General features: G+C 34.6%; 1 protein-coding gene and 1 pseudogene across 1 annotated transcript; both read right to left on the bottom strand.

The window, feature by feature from the left end:
- Positions 1–316: 316 nt before the first annotated feature.
- Positions 317–6211, bottom strand: LOC143058178 (uncharacterized; annotated as a pseudogene).
- Positions 6211–6667, bottom strand: LOC143058177 (uncharacterized). Its single transcript, XM_076231641.1, has 2 exons — positions 6414–6667; positions 6211–6290 (listed from the first exon to the last, which is right to left on the bottom strand). The coding sequence occupies exons 1-2, from the start codon at positions 6646–6648 to the stop codon at positions 6211–6213; spliced, it is 315 nt and encodes a 104-aa protein (XP_076087756.1). The 5' UTR covers positions 6649–6667.
- Between the last annotated feature and the right edge of the window lie 5722 nt (positions 6668–12389).

The raw sequence follows: 12389 nt of genomic DNA, 5'->3' as shown, positions 1-12389 counted from the left end.
CATGCCACAAAACCAGGTTCAACCCACCATTTTTTCCTTTAAAAATGTCATGTACCAAGTCAGGAATATGGCCATTGTTATATTATAGTTCGTTTCTGTGTGTGTTACAATTTAACGTTGCGTCGTTTGTTTTCTCATATTTTTGAGTGTAAATTGACATTGCGATAAGACGTGTCACGGTACTTGTCTATCCCAAATTCATGTATTTGGTTTTGATGTTATATTTGTTATTCTTGTGGGATTTTGTCTGATGCTTGGTCCGTTTCTGTGTGTGTTAGTTACATTGTAGTGTTGTGTCGTTGTTCTCCTCTTATATTTATGCGTTTCCGTCAGTTTTAGTTTGTTGATAATGTCTTTTTTTCTTGCAACTATAATTAAATCTAGCTACGTTGCCTCTTAAGTAAGACCAAACCGTTTCGATGGGATTGAGCTCACAATGATAAGGAGGTGTGCGTAAAATCTCATGGCCATTAGCTGATGCAAGGTCATTTATTATATACCTAGGTTTTGGTTTGTTTGCTTCACTAAATCAAGCAGCTCGGCCTTTTTTGTTTTCTTATCATACTGTACAGTGCTCTTCTCCAGCCATGCCGAGATCTCTGACTTGTTGCTGCTAGTGTTTGGTACCCTTGAGTCAGGATCTAAGTGGCTGTGATACGGAGAATTGTCCATTATGATTACAGACCGAGGAGGCAGTTTAGGGAGAAGTGTTTCTCTGAACCACTCTGTAAAGTGCTCCTTATTCATCTCGTCATGATAATCAGAGCTGTTGGTTTTCGACTCAAATATAAGACGGCATCCGGGAATTAGGCCTTGTTGAAAGGAGCCAACATCTAAGATTATCAATCTAGTACCCTTGCCAGAAGGTACTTTCCGATGAATACCTTTACAGTGGGGCTCAAAGACAGACATGGACGTGCTTGGAACATCCAGCCAGTCACCCTTTACTACATGATTAGTGTTCAACCAAGTCTCATCTAGATGTACAATATGACGACCCTGCTGCCTAAACTTACGTATCTTACGAAGATATGCCATCCTCAAGAGAACGATGTCCTCCCTCTCCGACACAAATCTTCGGCTTGAAGCATTCTTGTAGAACCTGAAAAAAATAATCATATAAATAGAAACATTCACTGTCCAGAAACTGTTATCAAAGAATCAGTAATTGAAGATTAAACATAGGTATGTTAAGAAAGGCATCATAATCTGTAAAGAAATGTAAACAGTTCCCATGTATAAAGCTGTATCAGTTCTGAAACTGCCGTAAAATAGTCGCATGTACATGTACCAACACTTTCTTTATAAAATAAATGATTGGAAATAACTTTTTGACATTAAATAAGTTTTAAAATGCAAGTGTAGGGAGGAAACATTTTTTTGTGGTAATTCAAATTAAAAATATTCTATTTTCCGCTTTCGATCTTTTATATCTGGGCGTCACTGGTGGGTCTTGTGTGGACGAGGCGCGTTTTTGGCGTATTAAATTTTAAACCTGATGCTTTTTGTTATTCATTAATCATGTGTTTCTTTGTCTAATTCGTTTTCCTATTTATTTGTATTGTAGTCCTGTAATATTATGTTGTCATTTCTATGTTATATTTAACATTGCCATTTAAGTGCGAGGTTTGGCATGCCACAAAACCAGGTTCAACCCACCATTTTTTCCTTTAAAAATGTCCTGTACCAAGTCAGGAATATGGCCATTGTTATAGTATAGTTCGTTTCTGTGTGTGTTACAATTTAACGTTGCGTCGTTTGTTTTCTCTTATTTTTGAGTGTAAATTGACATTGCGATAAGACGTGTCACGGTACTTGTCTATCCCAAATTCATGTATTTGGTTTTGATATTATATTTGTTATTCTCGTGGGATTTTGTCTGATGCTTGGTCCGTTTCTGTGTGTGTTAGTTACATTGTAGTGTTGTGTCGTTGTTCTCCTCTTATATTTATGCGTTTCCGTCATTTTAGTTTGTTACCCCGATTTTGTTTTTTGTCCATGGATTTATGAGTTTGAACAGCGGTATACTACTGTTGCCTTTATTTCCCACTGTCCACCACTAATCACAGATCAACTAAGCCAGTTATAGCAATCCATTCTTAACTTTTTTTAATTTAAATCGATGGCAATTTTTTTAAGTTTTAAAAAGTTTCCAGTATTATAGATAGGAAATCACTTTCATAGAAAAGATGGGAGTTTTTCTGTTAATCATATTTCTTACGATGCTTTGAATATTTTTTTTATTTTTTTTACATTGCTATAAGAACAATGTATGTTTGATTAACCTACATTCAAAAATATCTTTGATAAATAAAAATTATGGTGTTCATGTTACTATTTTACTGGCATGAAAGGAAGACATCACTGTTCCATTTCTTCCAGTGGCGAATTTAGTGGTTCACTGAGGTTCCGGTGGTTAAAAATGGAGATGCAGCGAAACCAGACATTCTTCGCAAGAGCAGGTTTTGTGCAACACCTGTTGTGTACCTACTGATCACAAGCATCACACTGAAACCAGGATATATACTTGTCCTTTTGAATAGGGTTGAGTGGTTCAATGCTACCACAGGTATTGCACAAAATCTCATCAGCATCATTGATGGTATCAGAGACGGTGTCCTCAAAGTCATTGTCATTTTCAACGTCATTCCCCTCCTCCTCCCTCTCTGAAAACATGTAAGAAATTGTCCTTTGGCTGTCTTGGCTGTCATCGTCCGTCATGTCAATCACCACTGGATCGACGTCTTCGTCTCTGATGCCATCAAGTTTCCTGAGCTTTTCCTCAAACTCCCTTTCCACGTGACTCTCAAATTTAGCCCAGCACTCCACATCGATATGGGACTTGGCCTCCTCTAAAAGCTTGATAATGTCTTTTTTTCTTGCAACTATAATTAAATCTAGCTACGTTGCCTCTTAAGTAAGACCAAACTATTTCGATGGGATTGAACTCACAATGATAAGGAGGTGTGCGTAAAATCTCATGGCCATTAGCTGATGCAAGGTCATTTATTATATACCTATGTGTTGGTTTGTTTTCTTCACTAAATCAAGCAGCTCGGCCTTTTTTGTTTTCTTATCATACTGTACAATGCTCTTCTCCAGCCATGCCGAGATCTCTGACTTGTTGCTGCTAGTGTTTGGTACCCTTGAGTCAGGATCTAAGTGGCTGTGATACGGAGAATTGTCCATTATGATTACAGACCGAGGAGGCAGTTTAGGGAGAAGTGTTTCTCTGAACCACTCTGTAAAGTGCTCCTTATTCATCTCGTCATGATAATCAGAGCTGTTGGTTTTCGACTCAAATATAAGACGACATCCGGGAATTAGGCCTTGTTGAAAGGAGCCAACATCTAAGGTTATCAATCTAGTACCCTTGCCAGAAGGTACTTTCCGATGGATACCTTTACAGTGGGGCTCAAAGACAGACATGGACGTGCTTGGAACATCCAGCCAGTCACCCTTTACTACATGATTAGTGTTCAACCAAGTCTCATCTAAATGTACAATATGACGACCCTGCTGCCTAAACTTACGTATCTTACGAAGTGCCATCCTCAAGAGAACGATGTCCTCCCTCTCCGACACAAATCTTCGGCTTGAAGCATTCTTGTAGAACCTGAAAAAAATAATCATATAAATAGAAACATTCACAATTCCATAACACTTAAGGGTTACACTAAAACATACATGTAACATGGGGCGCAGAGAACATATTTTTAAATCTCAAGTACAGATGGGTGTCAATAACATTCTATATTTGTCAGTTTAAGAGGTTACCACATTTTGATAGAGACTTCTGCAGGTTTATGTTTAAGTGGAACATATTACAAAAGTGATTGATGCATTAGATTTTATTTCAATATGTTTAATAATTTGTAGCTATAAATTTTAATTGTGGTTTATTTATTTTCAGACAATTTTGCTGATGACTACAGAGCCATATTTCCAAGATGTATAGATGTCTTTCAATACTGAAATGTGTATTTAATGCAGGTAAATATTTCCAAGATGTATAGATGTCTTTCAATACTGAAATGTGTATTTAATGCAGGTAAATATTTTCAAGATGTATAGATGTCTTTCAATACTGAAATGTGTATTTAATGCAGGTAAATATTTCCAAGATGTATAGATGTCTTTCAATACTGAAATGTGTATTTAATGAAGGTAAATATTTCCAAGATGTATAGAAGTCTTTCAATACTGAAATGTGTATTTAATGTAGGTAAATATTTCCAAGATGTATAGATGTCTTTCAATACTGAAATGTGTATTTAATGCAGGTAAATATTTCCAAGATGTAAAGATGTCTTTCAATACTGAAATGTGTATTTAATGCAGGTAAATATTTCAAAGATGTATAGATGTCTTTCAATACTGAAATGTGTATTTAATGCAGGTAAATATTTCCAAGATGTATAGATGTCTTTCAATACTGAAATGTGTATTTAATGCAGGTAAATATTTCCAAGATATATAGATGTCTTTCAATACTGAAATGTGTATTAAATGCAGGTAAATATTTCATTACTCCAAGTTATATAAGTGTTTCAGATTTTGGAATCAATGATTTTTATGTTGTTTGTGCTGTATTTAGACACCTCTAACAACAAATTTGTTTACATACACATGTACAAAAATAGAGGTTTTTATGCAACGCAACCATAGGTTTGAATTAGCTAGCTGTCAGTTTTCACGTTTGAATTGTTTTACAATTGTGATTCAGGAGCCTTTTATAGCTGAGTATGGGCTTTGCTCATTGATGAAGGCCGTACAGTGACCTATACTTGTTAATTTTTGTGTCATTCTGGTCTTTTGTGGAGAGTTGTCTCATTGGCAATCATACCACATCTTCGTTTTTATATTTGAAAGTTTTTTTTCAATTTAGACTTGTGTGTATATAAAAAAATTATACATTTGACCCAATAACATTTTCTGAAATTTATCATTTTAATGTACACGTAATTCATTTAAAACTACTATATTCGGTGTATGTCGTGTATGTGGAAGGATAGGAACTGAATTTATTTCCAATGGTACACCTGACCCTTGCATCATTTTCATGTTTAATTGTTGATGTGTATTTACAGTGAGCTGTAATACCTGTAAATGTTGCTGTTGATGCCTTGACCTCAACTGGCTCAAGATCCCAATGATTCAGGTCTCAGACAAAGTTTGTCTGCTTTGAAATCATAATTGTTGATTTTTTATGCAAATAATTTTATATCTTAATAAGATTTTTTTTTTAAGTGAATTTTACCTGTTGCCTTCACTAATCTTTTAATTGGATAATGTATTGCCCATGGCTTATTTTTCTCCCTTTCTGTTAAAAAAAACTGGAAAATTTTCCTTAATAGTTCTTTTGTCTGAAAACAAAACAAAAAACATGAACATATGACCAAAGGGAGGTAATCCATAGTAAGAATGGGGTGTGATTTTTCTACTTAAGGTTCTTGTAAGTTCCAATTTTTAAAATGCAAAGGCTTTGTTAAAAATGACAGTGTACAAAGTTTACATTATGTAGTTATGTATATAATTTTTGTTATTGTGTAATGATTTTTGTATTAATGTTTTCTTTCATTAACCATTTTTTAAGGTTTTTTTTATAATTGCAAGACACTGACATGTTGCATGGCTTTCTTAATCAACAGTTATCATTTATACATTATTGTTGTATAGTAGTATATAGAAGTTGTTGTTCGAATGTAGCTGTGAAATTGATTTAAGGTACTACATTTGTAGAAAAATTTAAATAATTTGAAAGATTTCTAATTTGTTTTAAGCACTTCTTGGTGATATTTATATTTTTCTTTTGTAATTTTGTGAGTTTATTAATAATTGTATTATTCTGGTAGCTGTTAATACTTGCATTAAGGCGTATTTTCCTGGCATCCTTCCACAACACACTTCCACTCTGTCCTTTGGTGTTCATATGTAACTCTTGGACCTTAGCAGGGGTGAGAGAAATGTACTTATTTACGAAATTAGAACACTTTCCGCATGAGTCTAAGGCTGTATGATCGCCATGATCTTCTTAAATTATATCCTTAGTGAAAGGTTTACATGTAAAACTTTTACTTGCCGTCGTTCCTTTGATGCTGAATAAAGGAAGTAGTTTAGAACTGTTAACTGCTTCCTTAAACTCTCTATCCAATGTATACATTGGTGTATCCCGACTACCTGGTATGTTATTATCTTCGTCACTGTCCATTATATCTTCCCCTGCTTTGGTTCCACATTTCTTGTTGTTCCACGATTCCATTTTGCAGTTTCATCCGTGCATGCTACACCTTTCAAATTGTTTCGAAATGCATGTTCAATTTCCCACAAAACAGCCCCAACATGATTACATGTATGGCCTTGACCAGCCATACACGAACACTACTCGTTTACTATTGAGCCATCTTCATTACAAAGTACAAATACCTCATTTGTTCTTGATACTGTTTGAGACGATCTTACTTCTCCTTTAAACATAATTGTCTTATTATTGTTAATATAATGCGTTGTAACACCAACGTTTCCACTTTGAAAATAGTTAAAGCTTTGAAGGCTTTTAAAGTTTTTCATTTGTTGACCGTCAACTGCTTTCGACTCCACAAGAAAGTTGTAAATATCTCCGTACATCATATTTGGCCATACACGCATGTCGTCAATCCATGTTTTGACTTTATCAACACCCAGAGGTTTCCATTCTTTTGCTACTGTTGACATTATGTTGATTTTCTTCGTTAAGATCGATTGACAATAAAGGCTTGTTTACAATTTTTTCACGGTTGTAATGGCGACGCTGTTTACGACGACACGGAGTCGTGTCTCTAACTAAAGGGGATAATCGAAAAAAACCTGTCTATAAGGTAGGTTTAAAAATTTCAAGTTCTGATTGATAGGGGTGGACATAGCTATAGGCATAGGTAAAGGAACAGAGATTATTGATAGGGGTGGACATAGCTATAGGCATAGGTAAAGGAACAGAGATTATTGATAGGGGTGGACATAGCTATATGCATAGGTAAAGGAACAGAGATTATTGATAGGGATGGACATAGCTATAGGCATAGGTAAAGGAACAGAGATTCCGGACTTGAGTACTGTCCAGTGATAGGGGTGGACATAGCTATAGGCATAGGTAAAGGCAATCTAATTAAAAACCGATCTCTCATCGCTCCTGTTTCTGATATGTCGCGTGGGAGATCTAACGAAACCCGCTTTGAGGTCACATGTGAGTGACCTCGTAGGTGTGTCTTTTTCTACCAATGAAATTGAGTCTTCCACGATCTTGTAAGTTTAACGTAAGGTAAAGGGATGTAACTCATTTTATTTACGACGAAATCGTCAGTCAAAATAATTCATAAACTTTTTTGATTGGCTTATTAATAGGTCGTCAAATCATTTGCATATCTTTATAAATTCATAACTTTTAGGTCACTCACATGTGACCTCAAAGCCGGTTTCGTTAGATCTCCCACGCGACATATCAGAAACAGGAGCGATGAGAGATCGGTTTTTAATTAGATTGAGGTAAAGGAACAAAGATTATTGATAGGGGTGGACATAGCTATAGGCATAGGTAAAGGAACAGAGATTCCGGACTTGAGTACTGTCCAGTGATAGGGGTGGACATAGCTATAGGCATAGGTAAAGGAACAGAGATTCCGGACTTGAGTACTGTCCAGTGATAGGGGTTGGCATAGCTATAGGCATAGGTAGAGGAACAGAGATTATTGATAGGGGTTGACATAGCTATAGGCATAGGTAGAGGAACAGAGATTATTGATAGGGGTTGACATAGCTATAGGCATAGGTAGAGGAACAGAGATTATTGATAGGGGTTGACATAGCTATAGGCATAGGTAAAGGAACAGAGATTATTGATAGGGGTGGACATAGCTATAGGCATAGGTAAAGGAACAGAGATTATTGATAGGGGTGGACTTAGCTATAGGCATAGGTAAAGGAACAGAGATTATTGATAGGGGTGGACATAGCTATAGGCATAGGTAAAGGAACAGAGATTATTGATAGGGGTGGACATAGCTATAGGCATAGGTAAAGGAACAGAGATTATTTATAGGGGTGGACATAGCTATAGACATAGGTAAAGGAACAGAGATTCCGGACTTGAGTACTGTCCAGCACTATTTTGTCAAGTTTTGGCACAAGTTGGAGAAAAAAAACCTGCACCATTTGTGCTACTCTTCTATGCATTTCAACTTTTAGGTTCAATAATATATATATATGGATTGTCGACCTTAGGATACAAGCAAGGACAGCAAGTGCCTGTGCTATGAAAAGTTCCTTTCTAGATTATTCGCCTGCATTTTTTATTTGTTTTGTGTTTAAATTTCGTATTTCTTTTTATTTCTTTTGTTTACCAGTATTTACCTGTAGGTTTCTGACTACATTTTTGTTTCTAAGTGGCATTTTTAGTTTGAAATAATTATGGTACGATAAATTCAGTAATATTATAAATGCTTCTTCTTTGTTTATCGTCTGCTATAAAATAATTCTCTTGACTTACCTTTAAAATGATGAAAAAATCCGAGTGGCTCCTAGAAATATTCAAATTAACTGTACGTGAAACTCCACAGAAACACTTCCGGTAATAACAATGTCGGATTCCACCATTATAAATGATCTTGGATAATGTGAAGGTCAGGATTATACAGTGTAAACACAATAAAAGGTAGGACAGTAGTGGATATTTGGAATGGATTTTTATTCCGCTATTTGAAAAACATCGTCTCGAGTAAATGCCACTAATATTTAAAAAATTTCAACGAAAATCATGGTGCCAATTTTACGTGACAGCGACTATAGGCGATATTCAGTCACCCCTTATAAAGGCTACCGGTTAACCTCCTTTTTTAAAAGTTATCCTACGGATCCGCATATGAATATCACGGTTCACTTGTTTGTTCTTTGTTCTATTAATATCTGTCATATTGACAATGAAACCACATCTTTTAAAATTGTTTATCATGGTCCCACAAACATGTCGAAAATGCATAAATTTGATTTTTTTCTAACTTCTCTCATCATGCGAAAGCGGAACCTTTTTGGTAACTATTTATATGTTGCGTTTAAATATGAATTGTAACACTTTAAAGTGACTGAACCGGTAAAACAAATACTTCCCAAGAAACAGAAAAAGAAAACTACTTGGAACAGCACCAGGCTACGTATTGGTATTGTATGAATAAAAACTCAGCATGGACGATATGTTGTACTTTATAAACGCATTTTTTTAAAAGTCTATCGGATTTTTCATGCATTTTCTGTTCACATTTTCACAACAATCGTTCAAAAAGGCTAGAATGCCTTCGTGAAAGTTTCATACAATGTCAAGTGTTTCATTCCATCAAAAATCTCGTGCGTTTCTGCGAGAAAAAAAAATAACGCGCAATTTTGTGAATGAAAGTGGAAAGTAGATCCTTACGCGTTGCATTCGCGCATGTCATTTGCGTACTAACCCAATAATTTTTATATCACGGCCAGTTCAGTGATACTGACATTATCAGCGAGTACACATCAAAGGAAAAATGTACAAATTACTTATAAATATTTATATTGGTTTTTATATAAAAATTGTTTTAATAAATTGAGCTTGATTTGTTTCAGAATCGTTTTGGACAGTTTTGATTGTAAGTATAGATGTTTTTGTCGCAGTCAATGCTATATTATAGAAATGTTTTAATGCAATATTTACAAGATTGGTTTAGTGCAACGTTAGTTATTGTGGCATTTTGATTTTTATAAACGATAGGATATTTCTCGGCTACATTCTCCTCGAAAAGAGAACTGTAAATTAATCCTTCGATTTCAGCTTTATAAGGTTTACAATTGCTTTTTTTATTTGTACTAAATCAAAATCCCTCGTTGTACAGGTTGGGGGAACTCAGTGGTATTAGTTGAATTTCCGTTTTCCTCATTACGTATTATTCTCAGGCACACTTTTGAGAACGTATATTGATTTCTTGTCCTTTCTCTGCATTTTTTTTTTATTGTTTTTGTTTTAATAATTGAGTTTATTGTTGATAAACCCCTTGGAATCCTTTCCATAATTAAGGTATACCCTGAGACGTTTCTCATATATCATAAGACTTAGCTTTTTACAAATATAGCTCCATGTAGATAGAAAAATTGATGGTTTGTCCAAGACTACATAACGGTGGAATATGAAATAATAAACATTTCTAAAAATTAAGAAGATGAAGTATGAGCTCCAATAAGACAACTTTCAATCAGAGTCACAAAGTTTGAAAGTAAACCATTTTAGGTCAAAGTACGGTCTTCAATCACAGTGTAATAATGCATCTACCTCAGGCATAGATTACCTAAGCTGTATTTGGCAAAACTTTAAGGAATTTTGGTCCGCAATGCTCTTTAACTTCGTACTTTATTTGGCCTTTTTAACTTTTGGATTCGAGCGTCACTGATAAGTCTTATGTAGACGAAACGCGCGTCTGGCGTATATACGAAATTAGTCCTGGTGTCTAGGATGAGTTTATCTAAACAGGTTTCCACAATTTTACATATCGTCACTGTACTGCTAAAGAGGTACACACAATTAAAACAACACGAATTAATACAAAAAATGTGAATGCACAATTTAACGTAGAAGTGCATCTGTATGCATGCTTATAACAATTTGAAAATTTACTTGATTATTTAATGTAACCATGTGAAAAATTTATAAAATCGCCAAAATCCATTATTTTGACTGAGAGATGAATAAAAATCATGGAGACAAATTCATTTGCCAAGGACATTTTTTTATATTTTGTAAATAAAGCTATATCAATAGTTAAAAGACCAAAATTAATAGAAATAGATATCCCCGATATTCCTGGGATAAATTTGCAAATTTTTTACCATATGAAATTTGACTTTTCTGGTGTCCTGTCTGCACTTTATAGGAAATTTGAGAGGTCAACAATAGCATAACTATAAATACCATATATGTTCATATTATTGAAAAACAATACTAAAATGCCTATTTAATATTCATTTGATGGATTGCAAAGGCCGATTTTATGAAACACAGCATGTTTTAAACATTTTATCTTGATAGAAAATCTCTTTTAAGGATCAACCCTTTAAAAAGTAAATCCTTGAATTTTTTTAATTGATTTTATAACTGGACCTTCCGTGTAACAGAATATAAAGATGATCTTGTAACCTTGGTTCTTGGTGACTTTGCATGGATTTATTTGAGACAGACACTAAAGTCGATATTCAGGAGTCTTTTGATACTGTAAGGACCAACATTATATTGAAAGGATTAACGTGATATTGAAAGGACCAACGTATTATTGAAAGGACCAAAGTGATATTGAAAAATACCAACGTGATATTGAAAGGACCAACGTGATATTGAAAGGACCAACGTGATACTGTAAGGATCAACGTGATATTGAAAGGACCAACATGATATTGAAAGGACCAACGTGATACTATAAGGACCAAGGTGATACTGTAAGGACCAACGTGATATTGAAAGGACCAATGTGATATTGAAAGGACCAACGTGATATTGAAAGAACCAACGTGATATTGAAAGGACCAACGTGCTATTGAAAGGACCAACGTAATATTGTAAGGACTAACGTGATATTGAAAAGACCAACGTGATATTTAAAGGACCAACATGATATTGAGAGACAACTACACAAGACTTACATCAATATGTATCCTCAATCATATCCACATAGGTGTATATGGCAGACCCATGCAGGAACATAATTTTATATATTCTAAACTGATTAGGTCTTTCCACTTTTCCGTGGAAAGACCTATTGATTTTCTTTTGATTATTTTTTTTTTCTTTTTCTTTCGCCATTTTTTTTCCTTCGCTGCTTTTTTGTTTCGCAAGATGTCGCTTAGATATTTGGAATATGATATTAAACAGTGTATACGCTTTTGAAACCGACCCTGCTTAGCCGAATACTTTCCAATATAAGAGTTATCTCCCCGAAAACTGTTTTTCTTTTTATCTCTAAGGCTTCGCAACCGTATAAGAAACCGACAAATTTATTTTTCCAAACTGCTCGTTATATCCTCAGGATGTTTTGTTTAATTTTAACCGAAGCCGTATAGAGATTCCATATGAGAATTATTTCCCCTTTTGTAATTGATATTTTGAAATGTATTTTTAACTGGATAACAATAAGTGATAGAGGCATATGGTCTTTAGATTTGAGGTCCTTGGTCCAAAACAATGAAAATAAGGTCAAATTCCAAGGTCAAGGTCATTTTCAAAATTTTGCTTTTTGACTTGTTATTTCTTATTTTCAGAAATCATATAAGATATCGACAAAATATTTTCAAACAATTGTTAGTTGCGACATGTCGTAACACATAAATTAAGTTGTAAGGGTACGTTGACA

This window comes from Mytilus galloprovincialis, chromosome 14, assembly GCF_965363235.1.
Source record: "Mytilus galloprovincialis chromosome 14, xbMytGall1.hap1.1, whole genome shotgun sequence".
Lineage (NCBI taxonomy): Eukaryota > Metazoa > Mollusca > Bivalvia > Mytilida > Mytilidae > Mytilus > Mytilus galloprovincialis.
This window is presented reverse-complemented; position numbering and strand designations above follow the sequence as displayed.

What these genes read in the sequence shown, in the direction of transcription:
- LOC143058177 (XM_076231641.1), bottom strand. Translation starts at nt 6,648, where the DNA reads ATGCGTGTATGGCCAAATATGATGTACGGAGATATTTACAACTTTCTT. An exon ending in AAATGAGGTATTTGTACTTT is followed by an intron (nt 6,291 to 6,413) that starts GTAATGAAGATG and finishes ACAATTTGAAAG; the next exon opens with GTGTAGCATGCACGGATGAA.